Here is a 20,916-nt window from a genome sequence, read left to right on the forward strand (position 1 = left end):
ACTTTAATGAGACATTTCTAAGGAAAGTGGGCTCGAAAATTGGAGAAGTAATACGGATTGATAAGAATACTGGTAGTGCAGAGAGAGGACAATTCACGCGATTGAGTGTGGAAGTGGATATATCTAAGCCATTACTGTCAAAATTTCGCCTTAAAGGCAAGGTTTATTACATTCAGTATGAAGGCCTAAAAATGATATGTTTCAACTGCGGTCGTCTTGGTCACTCAGCAGAGGAGTGTTCAAAGAATGCGTCGAAGGAGGTAAACATGGAGCTCGACGGACAGTCCAGTCTAGATGCGACACAAGAACCAGCTAGCGAGAATTCCCTAGAGGCAGGACTTCGTCCAGAGGAGCAATCAAACTTTGGAGATTGGATGATGGTGAGGAAACCACCACGCAGAAAACAAACCCCAAATCCGGGTCAGTCCAACCCATTTCAGAATGGGAACTCGTCCGTGTTCAATTTTGGTCAATCATCCAAAGGAGCAGGGTCAAGATTTGAAATATTATCAAATAAAGGAGAAGATTTTGCAATCACACCAAATCATAGCAATTTACCAAAAACGAGCACAGGTATCGTTAATCCAACCTCCCAAAATATCTCCCAAATCCCTATAATCAAGCAGAAGATTAATCGCCTAAACAAGCAGACCAATAAGCTTTTATCACAATCTATTTCCAAAAATAGATCTCATTCAAATATTTTCAAAGAAAATACTAGCCAGAATATAGTGAAAAATAACAATCAATCAGACGCTATTACGATTCCTTCCCAAAATTTACAAGATATTACTAATATCCATATTCCAACACAAACTCTAAACACAAAAAACACAACAAGAAATCCAAATTCAACAGCCATCCAAAAAAATTCCCACCATGTTCGACCTATTAGTCAGAGCATCGAATCCCCACCCGTACTTCTCTTATCTCGACAGACAACTACCTCAACCATATTGCCTCCCACAAAACCCCCAGATAGAAGTGATCCCACCAACCAGGACGGTGAGAGTAGCGACCTGGCCAGAGATGGCAGCGCCGTACTTGGGCATATTGGTAGCAGAGAGCCCAATGATGGATGTCAAGTTCGAGCTAGCGAAGGACAATCCTTCGAATCTAATGATGGAGTTGTCGATACCATGCAGTATTGACAGTGTGCTCAAACTCGTAAGTAGAGCCTATCTATCTTCGTTAAATTACATACCTGATTTAATGAGTACAAGAATCCCAAATTTGTCACCCAACTTGACCCATATCACGTATATGGTATGGAACGTACAAGGAACTGGTAGTAAGAATAAAATTAGCGCCATCAAGGAAGTGGTTCGAGCGTACAAGCCTACGGTTTTAGCGCTTGTTGAGACCCACATGGGAGGAGATCACGCCATTAAACTTGGCAACATATTAGGGTATGGCGATCATTCTCGTGTTAATACTATTGGTTTCAGTGGAGGAATATGGCTCTATTGGAAGAAGGACATTGTATCGATTAATCCAATTGTGGAACATCAACAATTTATTACAGTGGAGATATCTCGTAATGGAGAGTTACCTTGGTTCTTCTCCGCCGTTTATGCTAGCCCGGACCCCACAAACAGAAGAGAGCTATGGTCAGAGCTAGAGAATTTCGCGAGAATGAATAATAGACCATGGATTATGGCGGGGGACTTTAACGAAACAAGGTCGTTATCTGAAAGGCACGGTGGCAACGAGAGTATGGCTCGAAGATGTGAGAGATTTAATAACTGGATTGAAAACTGCGAGTTTATTGTATTAGCTTTCTCTGGACCCGCTCATACATGGGCAAGAGGAAATTCAGTCGAAACCCGTCAAAGTGCAAGCTTAGATAAAGCCTTGTGTAATGCGGAATGGGTAGAGATGTTTGAAGATGCCATGGTAAGACACTTACCAGCGATACAATCTGACCATTGTCCTTTATTCATATCACCAAACGGTTTTGTTCCTTTAAATGCCATCAATAGACCTTTTCGTTTCCAAGCTTGCTGGCTAACACACGAAAATTTCAAGGAATTTATAGATAATAGCTGCCCTGATGAGGGAAACTTCACTCATCGACTGGATATCCTATCACGGAAATTACAAGACTGGAATTCCAATGTTTTCGGAAATATCTTTAGGCAAAAACGGACACTGATGGCAAGAATCAAAGGATGACAACAGTTCAGGAGTAGAAATTTAATTAAACTTGAGGCTAAGTTGCGAAGAGAATATGATGAAGTCCTAGCTCGAGAAGAACTTCTCTGGTATAAAAAATCGAGACTAGAGTTTATTAAAGATGGCGATCGCAACACCGCTTATTTCCATGTTAGTACTTTGGTTAGAAGGTGGCGAAACAGAATCACGGCTATGAAGAACACGAGTGGGGAATGGACGGATGATCTAGTTAGCATAAGAAGAATCGTGGTTGAATACTTTAAGAATTTATACACGGAAGAACCCAATCCCGGTGCAAATGAGCTTTTTCCTTGGGACTTGTTCCAGGACTTCAACAACAAGAATTGGGAGTGGCTAACGAGACCATACCACAAAGCGGAGATAATAAATGTTATTGTTAACATGGGGGCGCTTAAAGCCCCGGGTCCGGATGGTTTCCAAGCGTTATTTTACCAAAAAAATTGGAATTTAATTGAATCCTCTTTCTGCGACATGGTTATTCGAGCTTTGGAAGGAAAAGGAATGCCCGAAGGGTTAAATGATACTCATATTGTTCTAATTCCCAAGGTAAATTCTCCTGAATCCATAACCCAATTTCGCCCTATTAGTTTATGTAATGTTGCATATAAAGTCATTAGCAAAACACTGGCTAATAGAATCAAAAAAGTTCTACCTCATGTTGTATCCGAAACAAAAAACGGTTTCGTCCCGGGCCGTCAGATTACGGACAATATTGTTATTTTCCAAGAGGCTATACATTCTATGCGCAAGAAGAAAGGAAAAACGGGAATTATGGCTATTAAAATCGACTTGGAGAAAGCCTATGATAGGCTCCGGTCGAACTTTATATATGATACTTTAAAAGATATGGGGTTTCCAGCCTTGATTATAGACGTAGTCATGGAGTGCGTCACCTCGGCAAAGATGCGAATTCTTTGGAACGGGGAGCCTACAGAGCAATTCACCCCTTCTCGCGGTGTTCGACAAGGGGATCCCTTGTCATCTTATCTATTTGTAATGTGTTTAGAGAAATTACAACAAATGATTGATCAAGAAGTTCGGAACAATAACTGGAAGCCTATTACCTTATGTCGTAATGGTCCGGGTTTAACAAATCTTTTCTTCGCCGATGACATGGTTATTTTTGGGGAAGCAACAAAAGAACTAGCTCTCATTATCAAGTACGTACTCGATAACTTTTGCAACGCATCAGGGGAGAAAGTAAGCGAAGCGAAGTCAAGTGTGTTCTTTTCTTCTAATACGGAAATTGATACTCGCGTGGCAGTGAGCAATGCCTTGGGTTTTGAAGAGACAAATGATTTAGGGACTTACCTTGGGATGCCCACAATAAATGGAAGAGTTAACAGGCAAACTTTCGCCCATCTTGAGGAGAAAGTAAACAGGAGGCTCGTGGGTTGGTCATCTAAACGTTTGTCGCTGGATGGAAGAACAACTCTAGTTCAATCGGCATTAAGCACTATCGCTAATTATAGTATGCAATCAGCAAAGCTCCCAAGGTCTGTGTGCGACTCAATTGATAGAAAGTCACGACGTTTTTTATGGGGCGGAGACGAGAACAAAAGGTCTATCCACTTAATTTCATGGGAAACTGTACAAAAACCAAAATCCATCGGGGGTTTAGGAATAATGTCAGCCCGACAAGCTAACGCGGCCTTTCTTACAAAGCTTGGATAAAGGGTACTAACGGAGCCAGGCAGCCTATGGTCACGCGTCTTCCGTTCGAAGTATTGTAGCAATCGTTGTGATATCGATATATTCCAGCCCAAACAAAATATGTCCAATATATATCTGGGCCGGAATCTCTTCACAATCTCGCACTATTGTTAGGGGAGCAGCAACGGCGGTTGGGAATGGAAGACAAACGCTTTTCTGGGATCATGCGTGGGTCGATGGAGTTTGCCTAAGCGATCACAATATTATTCCTATTCCCGAAGATATGCTTGGTGCGACGGTTAGTGACATGTGGTGCGATCTTTCGGGTTGGAAATGGGATTTATTTTCCAATTATCTACCTCAAACTCTCCTCCAGAAAATTGCTTCAATCTCTCTCATAGCTGACCCGGATGCATACGACTCTCTGTATTGGCAAGGGACCTCGTCTGGTAAGTTCTCCATTAAGTCAGCTCTTGGATACCTCAAGGATTTGGACCCAACAGCAGCTCCAGAAACCCATACTTGGCGCACAATTTGGCGTCTCCCTGTTCAGCAGAGAATACAGATGTTTCTTTGGTTAGCTGCTTATAGTCGTCTAATGGTGAATGTGAACCGTGTTATTCGAAATTTGGGGGACGATCCACGCTGCCCTCGCTGCCATGATTCTGACGAAACAACCGAGCACCTGTTGAGGTCGTGTCCAATATCGAAACAATTATGGAATGAAGTGGGAATTGACAACAATTGCAGCTCATTCTATAATCCTTCTTTTAACGACTGGTTAACTATGAATGCAAGCAACGAGGTACTTACATCCGAACCAAATTGGCCAATTTATTTTGCTATTACTTGTTGGTGGATTTGGAAATGGAGAAATAATGTGGTTTTCGGGCGCGGAAACGAGAATCCGACTAATCCCCGACAATTCTTATATCAATAGTTTGAGGCGACAAAGAAAGTTTTTGATAAGTTTGATATATTCATCCTGCAGTATAAACCCCCAAGAGTAGAGGTTTTTGTACGTTGGGAACCTCCGGCGCATGGGTGGGTTCTACTCAATACGGATGGAGCTTCAAAGGGGAACCCAGGGATGGCAGGCGGTGGAGGAATTATTAGGGATGAAACGGGAAATTTTATCACTGCGTATTACTTCTCTTGTGGAGTGTGCACCTTCATGAAAGCAGAGTTACTCGCTTTTCAAGCTGGTTTAGAACGGGCTAAAGCACTCGGTATGACGAAGGTTCTTGTCCTCATGGATAATGCGCCATGTATCAAGCTAATCACGGATGACCAACTCGTAAGTAATAGTTTGAAGTTTATAGTTAAGCGATGCAAGGAGCAAATACAAGACGCAAGTTGGAGAGTCAAGCTTGATCATACATATAGAGAAGCCAATAGAGCGGCTGATTTATTAGCTAATTACGGAGTTAATTCGACTAGGACTATCACTCACTTAGAGGCTCCTTTTGATGCTTTGCGGTCTATCCTTCGGGAAGATATCTTTGGGGTTGCTACCCCCCGTGTAATAGCTAGTTAATTATCGGGGCTTTGCCCCACATTCGTACCAAAAAAAAAAAAAAAATAATGTAAGGCCTCGTTTGGTTGTCGGTTGGAATATAACTTCACCGGATTATCGAATTCATGAAAATTAGATATATCCGTTTGGTTGCCGATGTAGGAGGAATTCAATTACACCGGAATTTACAATTAATTACCTAGGAGGGGATAGGCAATCCAACTCCTACAGGAGTTGGAAACTCCTTGGAAAATTGAATGTTTACATTATGGCAAAAAAAGGCAACCAAACAAGTCTTAATTTTGTAATTCATGGGATTTTACAAGTCCCATGATTTACAAGGGGCAATCAAACGAGGCTTAAATACTTAATTTCGTGGAACTTTGAATAACATCATCTTACAACATAAATTGGCCTTTTTATTGGTTATTAAAACATAGTTATTTTTTATTTATTTATTAATAAATGAGGTATTTAACATATAAAAAAACCGTTAAACTGTAATACAGATGTACACTATAAAATTTAGAAAGGTTATATTGTATTGAATAATGAATTGGTACAATGAGTATGTTATTTATACAAATATACTAAAACCTAAGGTATCGAATCTTTACAACTTGAAAGACAAGAAAGTAATTAACCTAAGATATCAAACTTGATACAAAAGATATCAACAAAGATACAATAAAAATATTAACAAGAAATATCATATAGACTATTTTCTAATACGCCCCTTGTTAGAACACATTAGATTGATGATGCCAAGTCCCCTTGTTATTTGATTGTTTGCTCTTAGTTGAAATAATTAGTGAATGAAGCAATCAAATGGACTTTCAACAATGATTCAAGATGATCAAGTCATTCAAGGAAGTCAAGACAATGATACTTTCCAAAGCCTTAGTCGATATATGTAAGAGTAAGTGTAACATTCTCATTTAAGTCAAGTAATGGCAAAACCATGCAACGGTACTCTGTACCGTGGTTTCTGGTACTATCATACGGAGGAGTTTTCGTCCAAATGTTTTTAAGTGTCAAAACTTTGCAAACTTTAAACCTTAAACATTTGAATTTTCAGAAACTTGAAAACAATCTGAAATTTTGAAGTCACAAGCCCACTTGACTAAGCCTCTAGATTTGTGCAAACACCTTTTACCAAAATGGCAAAGAAGACTTGTCAAACTTCTAAAGTAAGAAAGGCTTTTTGCCATTTCGGTAAATTGTCACATGTTGAGTGTAGAAGCTTAAGTTTTCTGATTTCTTAAGCCCCAAGCCTATAAGTCTAACACTTACCATCACTCAAAGCTATCATTTTTATATTGGATTTAATTCTTCAAAGTGTACTTACCTAAGACTAAATCCACTATAAATAGAGTGTCTTAGTCACATTTATTTCTTAAGACTTCCAAAGCATTTATTGTAAAACCTTGCAAATCATTTGTGCATTAAAAGCTTTGTTCTTCAAGTATTTGCAAAACGTTTTTTCTGGTTTTAAGTCTTCAAAATTGTTTTCGAAAAAGCTGTAAAAACCTCCAAGTATCGTTCATTTGTCTTTGTGACATGATGAGTTTGTTCCATGATTCTCGTGTTAGATCTTCATTGTAATCTCCATGTTCATTTAAGTGAACTCTTGAGATTCAAGATTCTGTAACACCTTGAGATAGAACCCATAAACTCTTGAAGCGGAGTAGCTTTAAGTTTGAGTACAACCGGAGTAGGTTGGCGAGTTATTTTCATTGTAAGGGGTTTAGTAAGTTTGAGTAAATTTCTAAACAAGCAATAAAATAACGGTTGGACGTAGGCCTCGGAGTAGAGGCTGAACCAATTTTTAAAATGTCGTTTGTTTGTTCATTTACTTTTACGTTCTTCCACTTTGCTATTTCTCGCATGTACCTAATCAAGTTCTGTGTCACAGTCACCTATACCGTGACATAGAACTGCTGTACCTTCTTGTGAACTTACCTTCAATTAAGTTTCTCAAGTCTTGTACTTCTTTATTCTTAGCTTAAAGTAGTTAATTAACTAAGTTAAGGATAAAATTTTTAAAAGGTACACCTAATTCACCCCCTCCCCCTCTTAGGTGTTAATCGTTCTTAACTCTTCACCCCTGCAAGCTGGACGAGGCGAAGGCAAGACCAAGCTTGGACACCAAAGAGAGGAAATGAGGAAGAGCCAGGGGCTTGGTTAAAACATCAGCAAGCTGGTCAGAATTCGAAATGTGACGAAGATGAAGCTGACCTTTCTGAACCTGTTCACGAACAAAGTGAAAAGACAAAGCAAGATGCTTCATTCGAGAATGAAACACAAGGTTGGCAGAGTAATGTGTGGCGCCCAAATTATCAAAATAGATCGACGGTGGAGAAGAAATGGTAACGCCAAGTTCAGTGAGCAAGGAAGTAAGCCAATTGAGCTCGGCAGTGGTCTCGGCAACAGCCCGAAACTCTGCCTCAGTCGAAGACCGAGCTAGAGCCCTTTGCTTCCGAGATGCTCATGAGATATGGTTGCGGCTAACGTAGGTGATGTAGCCGGTCGTGGAAACATACAAGTCTTTGTCACCATCCCAATCAGCGTCACAATAGGCATGGAGACGAAGGGGAGTGTGACGAAATAACAGGAGACCAACATGAAGAGTACCTCCAAGGTAGCGGAGCAGACATTTGACAGCCAACCAGTGACGATCAATGGGTTGTTGCATATACTGAGCAAGCTTGTTGACAGCGAACGCGATGTTAGGGTGAGTGATGGATAAGTACGGAAGACTGCCAACAATGACAGCCCGATACTCAATGGGATTCGGAGTGGGAGACCCATCAGTTTTGGCAAGGGCAGGCGACGCCTTCATAGGAGTAGGAGTTGGTTTAGCATCACCCATGTAATGCTTGGTGAGAAGATCAACAATGTACTTCGATTGGGTGAGATGCAGGACATTGGAATTGGGCGTGACCTCGACACCAAGAAAGTACGACAATGCTCCCACATCTTTTAAAGATTTTTTCTGTGAAAGAGTTTTGATAAAAAAATTAGTAAAAGAAGGATTAGGACCAGTGGCAATTATATCATCGACATAGACTAGTAAGTAAATCGGTGTTGGGGATTTTTTGTATAAAAATAAAGAAGAATCAGATAGGGAGTTTGCAAACCGTATGAAAGCAAAAAGGTTCTCAAGGTGTTATACCAAGCTCGGGGAGCCTGTTTAAGTCCATAAATCGCTTTAGACAATTTGAAAATATAAGTGGGGTGAGAGGGATCAATAAACCCAAGGGGTTGCTGCATAAATACGGTGTCATTTAAACCGTCTTGAAGAAAAGCGTTATTAATGTCGAGTTGGCAAAGGGCCCAACCACGACTAAGAGCAAGAGATAAAATTAAACGCACCGTATTTGCTTTTACAACCGGATTGAAGGTTTCAGAATAATCAATGTCGGGTCTTTGATAACTTTGGCAACTAACCGGGCTTTATACTTGTCAATGGTGTTGTCAGGATTGTACTTAACTCGATACACCCATTTGTAACCGACAATGTTTTGAGCAGAATTGGGAGGGATAAGAGTCCAGGTTTGGTTTTTGGTTAATGCCTTAAATTCGTCAAGCATTGCAGCGCGCCAAAGAGGATGAACTAGGGCTTGTTTAGTTGTTGTGGGAAGGTAAGGAGGGGCGGATAAGGTGGCTGTTGTAATACTCCGTATTTATATGTCTTGGGGGTACTCTATCGAGTAGCCCTTACTCTGTCGAGTATGGGCAAGTTGCGGAATAAAATAGTTTCTGACCTGTTGGGTACTCGATCGAGTAGCTGGGGCACTCGATCGAGTAGGGGGGTACTCGATCGAGTGCCTTGGGTACTCGATCGAGTGTCTGGTTTTACGGGGGAGTTTTTTCGGGTTTTGTTAATTACGCGATTAAGGTATTTAAACATATTCGTAATTGTTTTAAATCACTTTTTACAAAACCTAAAACCTGTTTAAGAGAGAAAGCAACTAGTTCTTCTTCCTAATCGCGTTCTTGACAATTCCGGAGTTCGGACGGTCGGTTCGTATCGTAGTTCGTGTCGTTGGATTCCTTGCGTCGAGGGTAAGCTTTTAATATAATTTCTATAATGTTTTGTTAAGATTGATGAAACCCTAATTTAGGAATTGGGGGTTTTTATGAGTAGTATTTGAATGGTAGCATCTATGTGTTGTATGATAGGAGGAGAATTCGTAGAGGAGCCGTTTTGATACAAATTGTAGATACCGTCTGCGTGTTGTGCTTTCCGGGTAGGATTTCCTACACGATATTAGTCCCATAATGGGATATTGGTGATGTCTTTGTAGTTAGTTGTTTGATATGATGATTGTGATTGTGATTGTGATTGTGGTTGTGTTTGTTGATGTTCTCGAGATGCGTTCTCGGCTGAGTGGGGTCACTTGCGGGAGTGACTTCACGCCCTAGTTTCGCCCTTCGTGGAACCCGCCACGGAAGGGGATGTGCACATTAATGGGACAGGGTTATCGCTCGGTATGATGAGCGGGGCTTAGGTGGGAACGGCTGCGGTCCCCCATCGGCGGGCTGGTCCAGGTGGACGATCGATATTGAGATGATGGGAGTTGGTGGTGTGTGTGTGTGTGTGTGTGTGTGATTTTCAAATGTCTGTTTATCTTATTGTTGATATATTGAATTGTGTGATTAGTACTTGACCCGTTTAAATGTTTTAAAAACTCGTGGTGATCCATTCGGGGTGGTGGCGATTATTGAGCGGTATGAGCCGATGCGTATGGGGTAATCGGGAGGAGTCGACGATGCGATTTAGAAGTCTTCCGCTGTGTTTGATAGTTTTATAGTCTTTTGATAGTATATAGTTTTGGAGAACTTGTATCTCTTCATCAGTTTTGGTTTTTGGCATGTAATCACTTTAAACGTTAATTATTATTTAAATATATTTCTTTATTGTCTTATGATAATCATTGCCTCGGGTAACCGAGATGGTAGCATTTCCATGCCTTAAGTGGTCCTGGTAAGGCACTTGGAGTATGGGGGTGTTACAAATGGTATCAGAGCGACGATCCTGAAACCTGTAACCAATGAATCCAATAAATATAGGGAGTCAATTAAAATGAATCCGGGGTAAAGGTTGTAGGAGCTAATGCAAAGACTTGGGAGACGTCCTAAAGTCGCGAACTCGCCCTATAATTTTGAACCGGTCACATGGGATATGAGTCGGGATCGCTATGTGTTTATCTTGTGAATTGTGTTCCAATATGGGGATGTGTGGCATGAATAAGGGTGATTTTGTATGTGGTTGGTTGAAAACATGTTGGATGATACTTGGTTTACCATGTTGATTGGAATAGTTGGAAAAGTATGTGAGAATGACGAATGATGTGGTGGAAAAAGGAAATAGATTATATGTGATGAATATTGATGTGCAGGATGAATGATTTATAATGTGTACATACTAGTAACTTGTGGTTAGAGGATGTGACATGATTTTTTTTTTATAATCCTATTTGCGTAAAGTTAGATAATAAGTTCATATAATTGTCTATTGTGGAATCGTATGCACTTGTGGATGAAATAGATGAACCGATTGGAAAAGATGGGGTGTCAATTGCATGAGAATATGAATTTTGTGATTATGAATATGTTTAGGTGACGAAGTGGGTTTGTAATATTGTTGCATTAGTAACATGGAAATATGATTCGTAAGGTATGAGTATATTTTGTGTTGCGAAAAGTTATAAAATTAAAACATGTGGGTAATATGTGATTGGTAAGTTGAATGATATATGTGCATCGAGTTATTTATTGCTTAACTTTTGAAAATAGTAACATGTGGTTAGGGATACTGGTTTTGTGAGTATTGAGTTGTTTTGTTTACCATTGTTATCGTTTAAGTGTTTGAAAGAGAAAATCGAATAGTTATGTCGTCTAATTACAGCAAAGTTGTCTTTAAACTGTTATACCTTGAGATTCATAAATGATCTTAATGTGATTCCAATTGGAGGTGATAGCTTGTCCTTTTACGATTCTAACGATAGGTCACACGCCCAAATTGACCAAGAAATGAGTGAGTTATGACTGTTTTACTGGCTGGACAATCTTTGAGAAATGCGTAGGTACTCGATCGAGTAGCCTTGGTACTCGATCGAGTATGGGGGTACTCGATCGAGTACGTCAGTTACTCGATCGAGTGTCCCTGGTAATTTGTTTTACGTGCTTCTGATCTTCACCTACTCGATCGAGTAAGTCCCTTACTCGATCGAGTGTCCTGTACTCGATCTAGTGACCCCTGTTTTGGGTCATATGCTTATCTTTTGAATTCGTTGCATATTATGTTTAATTCAAAGTTATTATTTTGCTTCTTTATGCATTGGTTTACATGTATGTTGGTCTTGACGCGTAAGTTACCTAATCTTGTGGTGTAGTGAGTGGCACATGTGGTGAGTATGAGTTCGGTGGGAGGACATGAGTTATACGTGGTTGTAATAGATAGTGGAAAAAAAAAGGAAGATTGTTATGGCTTAATTAAGACATAGAGCATGTTTTCTGAGATGAAATGAGATGAGTGATATGAGTGTGTGTTGAGTAACGTAAAAGTATGTGAATGTGGGCAATGGATGATGTGAGTCTAAGGAACGTGAGAATGAAAGGATTGAGAGTAAGGATATGGATAGTGACAACTTGAGATGTGTAAAGAATAATGGAGGGAGGTCGTTAAGAGCCGTGTGGGTTAAGAATATACATAATGAAAGTTCGTTTTAAAGGGGTTGAAAAGAGTGGTATATAGTGAACTTTGTGGAGACACGTCACGGGGTGGAGATTTGGCTTTTTAAGAGATGAAACTATTGTGGGTTTTCCTTGGGCAATTAGCGGTATGAAAGGAATTTTGATTTCTAGAGACGTAAGAAGGGAGATGCAATTGTTGAACAGTAAACGTTGATTCTATGGATGGATTAGTGGCAAGGGTGATTGATGACATAATAAGAGAATATTTGTGATAAGAGAGAGTGAGATGATATCGATATGAAATAATTAGATGTGAGTTTTGGAGCAGTGAGAACGTAACCAGAACACTAAAGAGTTAGGTAGAAGTGATAAGGAGTTGAATGGTTAATTGATTTTGTAGATGTAAAGGAAAAGAATGAGGGGAATAAAACTGAGAAAATGTTGACCGGAGTTATGTGATATAGAGGTAAGGAGCCGTCGAGATGTGTGCTACCAATCATGAGGATGTTAGTTAAGGGCTATAGAGGAGTTTTGGGACAACATGATTAGTAATGAGTTTCGAGGAATTAAGGAAAGTAAGAAGTTGGTAGAATATTTGCACAATACGAGATTTTTGGCGGAGAGTTAGATGATGATACAATTAAGGATAGTATTGGGAAGAATGTTGAGGTAATTTTGTTGATGGATTCGATGCTTGTTATTTGGGATGTCAACCAAAGATAGGAAAGAAATCGTGATGTTTAGAGATGAGTGTAAGAGGTTTGATGTCCGAACAGTGGTGGTGTTATGGTTTATGACTAATGGTTAAGAAGTGATGGTATATTAGGAGGGTAGCAATTCAAAAGAGCTTGATTTTGTAGGGACAAGATTGATAAGTATGGTTATGAAAGAGTATAAGATGTGGTTATATGAGGCGGTTGTTAGTAGTTGAGTATTAATGGTGTGGCTACATTTGGCAGAGGATGATGGATATGCGAAAGGGAGAATATGTTATGAGGTGTATACGAGTTAAGCTCGGCATGCGGTAGCCTATGTTGAGTGGTAACTTACGTGATCAGGATTGACTGGTTGGATGTGATTATGGGTCTATGTTATATATAAATGTTTGTGTGAGGTTCTGACCTCACAAGAAGTGGTATGATATGATCATTATAAAGTTGTTATCTGAATGTTCTGTAATACATGTGGGATACGATAGCGTGATGGAATGATGTTTTAAAAGGAAATAGTTTGACTGTTTTGGCATGACTAGTTATGTTTGTATATATTCACGATACATGTTAATCTGTGATATGGTAAGGGGATGATATTCATGAGGTTATCTGTTTAATTCATATAATATGTTGCTTTGTGAATTGGTAAAGTGGATTTGAATAAGTTTTCTTGTCTGAGAAGTTATTTTGAGTCAGTGTTAGTGAGAATTGTATGTAGCTGTGATGTCTATCGATGTGGTTGTGGTGCCTCGGATGGTGATCCGGGCACGTTATTTAGTATTGTGATGCGGGTATTTTCGCATCATGCGGTGTGGTCATTGGTGGCGGCGGTGTAGTGATGCCGTCACCGGTTGTGGTGGAGTAGGTGGGATGATTATGATACGAGTTTTCGAAAGTGCATACCAGTTATACATAGATTGTTGTTTTGTTTGCTGTTGTTCTTTGTGAGTTTTGGTTGAACATATAGACAATTGTCTTGCTTATTGATGTTTTCTTTACCAGGTTAAGTTAAGAATGAGGTAGAGTATGATATGAAATAGAGTTGAATATGTTTTCGTTGTTGTCATGGTATAGTGATGTTCTATTGATGGGATACGGCTGTGAGAGGTTGTTACAGTAATTTTGATCTTGTTCTAGATAAGGCTTTAGTAGACATGGTAATGGAAAATGATTCGTAAAACATGTGTGGTAATGACCTGATAGATGCAGGTGGTTCATAATCCTTTGTTGAGGCAGTGAGTGTAGGGTGTTGGAGGAAATAGTGTCATGTTAAGTTGTGTATGAGTTTTGCGGTAATGAAGGAAAGAACTTGAGGATCTAGTGTGAGTGTAGATCGTGAGTTATGCTTTTGGGAGATAGGTGCCTTACATAGAGAGGTATGTTGTTTTGCAGTAAGAATGGAGAGTTAGTATGGTATTTTTGCCACGCGTTTTATGGTATAGATTAGGTGGTGTGCCGTATGAGTTGAGGTATGAAAAATGTTTAAGTAAGAAAGCCTTGGATATGTGCATGGCGAGTGTTTAGGTTATAGGTGATTATCTTTGACATGCGGTGGTGATGAGAAAAGGGAAAGATATATCTAGGATTTAGTATTAGTGAGTTACGAGGACGTAACATTTATCTTAAGAGGAGTAGGATGCGATAAAAGAGATTTTGATGGTTGTTCACATGGTAGTATATTTGGAAGTAGAGTGTTGGTGTAGCATAAGATATGGATTTGTATATGTTGTGGTTGATAGTGTTAAAAGGTCACGGACGTGCTTGTAGTAGTTTGATGTTAGGAATGCGAGAATACTTCGATAGTGTTGACAGTTGGATGATGAGATTATGAGTGTGAGTAAACTTCGAGGATGAAGTTCCTTTTTAGGGTGGTAGAATGTAACATTCCGTTTGATGTCTATGAGTGTCTTGATTTTGGATTTGATAGTGGATGATATTATGGAGCTAGCAGCGTTAGAGGATGGTAGTTGGTTATGTATGGAGTTGGTGTCGTGAGAGATATATATATGTGGAGTTGATACGATATCGTGAGCCATGTTGTGGAGGTAGGAATAGTTAGTGGAGTTGGTGTTACGAGTTCATGTTTGAGTTGGAGTTTTGTTTTGAGTTCTTAGTCACGTTGTTGTGTCTTGATCGAGTTAGTATGTTTGTTTTCATGTATGGGTTGAACTTCGGGGACGAAGTTCTTTTTAAGGAGGGAAGACTGTAATACTCCGTATTTATATGTCTTGGGGGTACTCTATCGAGTAGCCCTTACTCTGTCGAGTATGGGCAAGTTGCGGAATAAAATAGTTTCTGACCTGTTGGGTACTCGATCGAGTAGCTGGGGCACTCGATCGAGTAGGGGGGTACTCGATCGAGTGCCTTGGGTACTCGATCGAGTGTCCGGTTTTACGGGGGAGTTTTCTCGGGTTTTGTTAATTACGCGATTAAGGTATTTAAACATATTCGTAATTGTTTTAAATCACTTTTTTACAAAACCTAAAACCTGTTTAAGAGAGAAAGCAACTAGTTCTTCTTCCTAATCGCGTTCTTGACAATTCCCGGAGTTCAGACGGTCAGTTCGTATCGTAGTTCGTGTCGTTGGATTCCTTGCGTCGAGGGTAAGCTTTTAATATAATTTCTATAATGTTTTGTTAAGATTGATGAAACCCTAATTTAGGAATTGAAGGTTTTTATGAGTAGTATTTGAATGGTAGCATCTATGTGTTGTATGATAGGAGGAGAATTCGTAGAGGAGCCGTTTTGATACAGCTGTAGATACCGTCTGCGTGTTGTGCTTTCCGGGTAGGATTTCCTACACGTATTAGTCCCATAATGGGATATTGGTGATGTCTTTGTAGTTAGTTGTTTGATATGATGATTGTGATTGTGATTGTGATTGTGATTGTGGTTGTGTTTGTTGATGTTCTCGAGATGCGTTCTCGGCTGAGTGGGGTCACTTGCGGGAGTGACTTCACGCCCTAGTTTCGCCCTTCGTGGAACCCGCCACGGAAGGGGATGTGCACATTAATGGGACGGGGTTATCGCTCGGTATGATGAGCGGGGCTTAGGTGGGAACGGCAGTGCGGTCCCCCATCTGGGGTGGTCCAAAGGACGATCGATATTAAGATGATGGGAGTTGGTGGTGTGTGTGTGTGTGTGTGACAGTTCAGCTGTCTGTTTATCTTATTGTTGATATATTGAATTGTGTGATTAGTACTGACCCCGTTTAAATGTTTTAAAAACTGTGGTGATCCATTCGGGGTGGTGAGCGATTATTGAGCGGTATGAGCCGATGCGTATGGGGTAATCGGGAGGAGTCAGCACGATGCAGTTTAGAAGTCTTCCGCTGTGTTTGATAGTTTTATAGTCTTTTGATAGTAGATAGTTTTGGAGAACTTGTATCTCTTCATCAGTTTTGGTTTTTGGCATGTAATCACTTTAAACGTTAATTATTATTTAAATATGTTTCTTTATTGTCTTATGATAATCATTGCCTCGGGTAACCGAGATGGTAGCATTTCCATGCCTTAAGTGGTCCTGGTAAGGCACTTGGAGTATGGGGGTGTTACAGCTGTCTTGCCATATTTGGGGTTGGGTTTGCGGATATTTTTTTGCAACCTGGTGGTGATGTTGTGTTGGGATGTGGCAGGAGGAGGAGAGGATGCACGTTGAGGGGTGCGAAGAGTGTAGACGATATATATGAATGGAATGGCGGGAACACGTGGCAGGAGTGGTAGGGTAGGTTGTAGTGGCAGGGGCAGTAGTGGGAGTAGATAGCGAGGGTGGGGTAGTGGAGGGAGCAGGAGAAGAGGTAATGGCAGGGGAAAAGAACAAATCAGGGAGTACCCAACAAAAACGCAAGGCTTAGAACGAGGCTCAAGCTTGTGTTTGGTATAGGGTCGGAGCCACGGGTAGCACTTGCATCCGAAACTTCGCAGCTTTGTATAGTTGGGAGGGGTCGGAAATAACTTGAGGTAGGGTGATTGATTTTGTAAGGTGGGGGTGGGCATACGGTTTATTAAGTAAGTGGCCGTAGCGAAGGCATATGGCCAAAACGTGTCAGGGAGCCGTGCTTGAGAGAAAAGAGTCAAGCCAGTTTCAACGATGTGACGATGGCAGCGTTCCGAGTGACCATTGTGCTCTGGTATATGTGGAGGTGTCGTGAGATGTGTTATTCCATTGTTGGCAAGGGATAGCGAGAGTTTTATGTTATAACAACCCGACCCACAACCGTCGTAACACAACCCCAATAATATGGGTGTGCACTTTTGGGCCCATTAATTATCCTTACTTAAGCCCAAAAGTACAAGGACTTGTTACTAAGTGGTGGGTGGAAGCCCTTATAAATATCTCATAAGCCACTCAATTTCTTGATGTGGGATAACTTCCCTCTCAATCTCTTGGGGTGTTACAAACTCCCCCACTTAGATAACACAACGTCCCTATTGTGCCCGGAGGTTGACCGCAGCCAAGCCCAGAATCCTTCCCCGCTAGGTGGGTGACCCAGGTACTCCTGACCACATGCTCACCACACAGTCGCAGTGTTGCTCTGATACCATTTATAACAACCCGACCTACCACCGTCGTAACACAACCCCAACAAGATGGGTATGCACTATTGAGCCCATTAAATGTCCTCACTTAAGCCCAAAAGCACAAGGCCTTGTTACTAAGTGATGGGTGGAAGCCCTTATAAATATCTCATAAGCCACTCAATTTCCCGATGTGGGACAACTTCCCTCTCAATCTATTGGGGTGTTACATTTGTACTTACCTCCATTGTCAAAATAAACTTGAATAATTGGTAAATTTAAAAAATTCTCAACAAGTTTTTGAAAACGGGTGAAAACTTGAGCCGTGTCTAACTTATTTTTAATAGGAAAAAACCAAATGTATTTGATGAAATGATCAACAAAAATAAGGTAGTACTTAAAACGATCAAATGAAAAAACAGGAGAAGTTCAGACATCGGTAAATAGCAATTGTAAAGGCGCACTACTCTTTATTGATGTTTGCGAAAATGAAAGCTTATGACTCTTGCTTATATCGCAAGAATTACAATTTGACGGAAAAGTAAAAGGAATAGCTAAATTATAAGTAGTGCGTAAATAATTAATAATTGGTTTGGACGGATGTCCTAAGCGGTGGTGCCAAAGTTGGCTGTTGGAGAGGTGAGTGGTGTGTGCTTGTGCGGTGGGAGGAAGCCATTCATACGTGCCACTAGTGTTGATGGTTCCCTGAAGAAGAACAAGATCCGTCTTCATAGCCTTAACAAAAAACGAGGTGGGTGAGAAAACAAAATAAGCATTGTTGTCTTTACAAAATTGTGAGACGGAAATAATATTACGAGAAATATTAGGAACACATAAGACGTTAAAAAATAAAGAAGAATAATTGTGAGAAATTGAAAAAGAGCCAGTGTGAGTAATCGGAATACCAGAACCATTGCCAATAATTATATCGTCAAGACCGTCATAAGGAGTATGGATGGCCAGATTGTCGAGGTCATTGGTGAGATGGTGGGTGGCTCTTGTATCACGAAGTAACGATTTTGGGGAAGGAAGGGACTGGTGGTGGGCAGAGTGGACCTGAGGAGGAGTTGGTGGTGACGGGTTGGTGGAAAGATGACATTAGGATAGGCTTTCTCGAACATGTAACACTGTGATATGACATGTCCAACAATGCGGCAATACTGACATTTGCCCTTAAAGGGATTGGGAAAGGCAGAAGCAGGGGTGTTTGGGCTGTGATTGATGGTGGCATGGGTGGGGTTAGGTTGTGGCTGACGCCGAGGGGCAGCACGGTTGTTGTTGGAGCGATAGATATCAGCGTTTGCAGAGGCAGAAAAGGGAGCAGGTTGGGTTGTCTGGTTGTTTGTAATTTCGAAGTTAATGAGTTTTTCGTGGAGGGCTTCAAAAGTAATTGGTTCATCACGAGCCATAATAGCATCGATGATGGGTTTGAAGGTATCATAATCAAGGCCTTTTAAAGTCTTGGAAATAACATCCTCGTGGTCCATAGGTTTGCCCATTATAACGAGTTGATCGGTACAAGCTTTAATGGCTTGCATATACTCCGAGATGGATTAGGTATTTTTGGTGTGAGAGTTGAGGCGTTCTTTGATTTGAAGGATGTGGCCTCGAGACGGGTTTGCGTAAGTGGCAGAGAGAGTTTCCCATGCTTCTTGGGAGGTCTTAGCACGAATAATAAGCGGGGATACGGTGGGAGGGATGGTACCAAGGAGAGCACCATAGAGGAGCCTATCTTAGCGTAACCATGTCTGGTGGACAGGGTTGGCTACGGTCGTGGGTTCAGGCTTAGGTTCGGTGGCAGTGGCAGCGGGTGTGGTGGTTATGGTGGGGCATGGCAGGGGATGACTAACGTCAAGAAACTTGACAAGGTCATACCCGAAAAGGATGGATTCAATTTGGGTTTTCCAAGGGAGGAAGGTTAGTGGGGTAAGTTTCTCGACCATCGAAAGGTTGATGAGAACGAGAGGGTTGGAGGTGTCGGCGGTGTTGATGATGGAGGTTTGGGAAGTCATTGTAGATTGAAGAATTGGGTATCAAGTTTGGGATCGTAAAAGGCTGATACCATATAGAATTTAGAAAGGTTATATTGTATTGAATAAATGAATTGGTACAACGACTATACTATTTATACAAAGAGACTAAAACCTAAGATATCGAATCTTTACAACTTGAAAGATAAAAAAGTAATTAACTTAAAGATATCAAACTTGATACAAAAGATATCAATAAAGATACAATAAAAATATGGCAAATTTAATAAAAATAACCCAACCTTTGATATGTCTTCCAGAAATAACCCAACCTTTTAACTTAAACAATAATAATCCAACCTTTGTATTTTTGTCACAAAAATATCCAAAAATATCACCTAAGCTAATTTCTACCTAATATTGTTCGAAAAATTATAATTTCAGTTTATAAATGGAAACTTAATTAATAAAACAAATATATAATTTTTTGGAAAAAAAATAGTGGAGATATTTATGAGAGACATACTTTTATATTTTTTTGATAAACCGAAAATTTGAGGAAACAAACAATTTTTTAAACCATATAACTTATGTCTTTTAGGATTTTGAGCAGTATTAGAAATATTTCTCAAAAAAGTGTCATGTTTTCAATTTTTTTTTTTAATTTTTTTTTTCATAATCTTATACACTTACCTTTGCAAAAATATGGTCAATAAGTTGATAAATTGTGTAATATGAGTAAAATAGCATTTAGGAAATATAAGTAAGATGTCAGGACATTTCCTTTAAACAAAAGCAAACTTTGGGTTATTCTTGTTAAAATCAAAAGGTTGGGTTATTTTCAGAATGTTTGACAAAGATTGGGGTATTTTGGTTAAATTCACCTAAAAATATTAACAAGAAATATCATATAAACTATTTCCTAATATACACGAGTTCTGCCCCTACATCATCCTAGTAAGCACATTAATTTTGAGTTTTGACATAAGCAAGAAAAAGTTTTGAGATGAGATTTTCATTAGTTTGTTTGGTAAAAAAAAAAAAAAAAAAAAAACTTAATTGCAAGTTACTATCCTTATTTTGGCTCTTTCGTTTTTCTTACTCAACATCGTTATATTTAATTTAAATTTGTGTGAATTTAAAAGACTGTCATATGTCCAATTTTTTTTTAGTATATTTATCTAAAGCATACCCTCCATTAGAGATGCGCATTGTAGCGGTCCAATTGGGCTCAACACAACCTCCTAGGCCAATTTCTAGTAGCCCAGTGTCCTCATTGGGCCGGGCTACTACCGCAATTTCCTCGGCCGAGCTCGGTCCAAACACTATTAAAAAATACCAGCCCGGCTTGACACTGGCCTATTACTTAGTGGGCCGGGCTCGGGTTAGCTAAAACTGGTCCAACACTGGCCTGGCCCAGCCCTCATTTAGTGTCGAGCCTGGGGTTTTGGCACTCAATTCGGCCCGTCTCTTGGCTCGGCCGGTCAGCCCAGCACACAACTCTACCCTCCATTTCTTTTTTTTTTTCACTTTCACTTTATACATTTAAGTGCGTAGAATTGGAATGAACGGAGGGAGTAATAACACTACTGTATAATCGAATATGGTTAAACTCGATTCATTTTTGCCAAATTAAATGCAACTAATGG

The 20,916-nt window shown here is 40.1% G+C and overlaps 1 protein-coding gene across 1 annotated transcript; it reads left to right on the top strand.

The window, feature by feature from the left end:
* Positions 1-1,263: 1,263 nt before the first annotated feature.
* Positions 1,264-2,175, top strand: LOC141641463 (uncharacterized). The gene has a single exon (XM_074450123.1). It carries the CDS (start codon positions 1,264-1,266, stop codon positions 2,173-2,175), a length of 912 nt encoding a protein of 303 aa, XP_074306224.1.
* Positions 2,176-20,916: the final 18,741 nt, after the last annotated feature.

This window comes from Silene latifolia, chromosome 1, assembly GCF_048544455.1.
Source record: "Silene latifolia isolate original U9 population chromosome 1, ASM4854445v1, whole genome shotgun sequence".
In the NCBI taxonomy this organism is placed as follows: domain Eukaryota; kingdom Viridiplantae; phylum Streptophyta; class Magnoliopsida; order Caryophyllales; family Caryophyllaceae; genus Silene; species Silene latifolia.

What these genes read in the sequence shown, in the direction of transcription:
- LOC141641463 (XM_074450123.1), top strand. Translation starts at nt 1,264, where the DNA reads ATGGTATGGAACGTACAAGGAACTGGTAGTAAGAATAAAATTAGCGCC.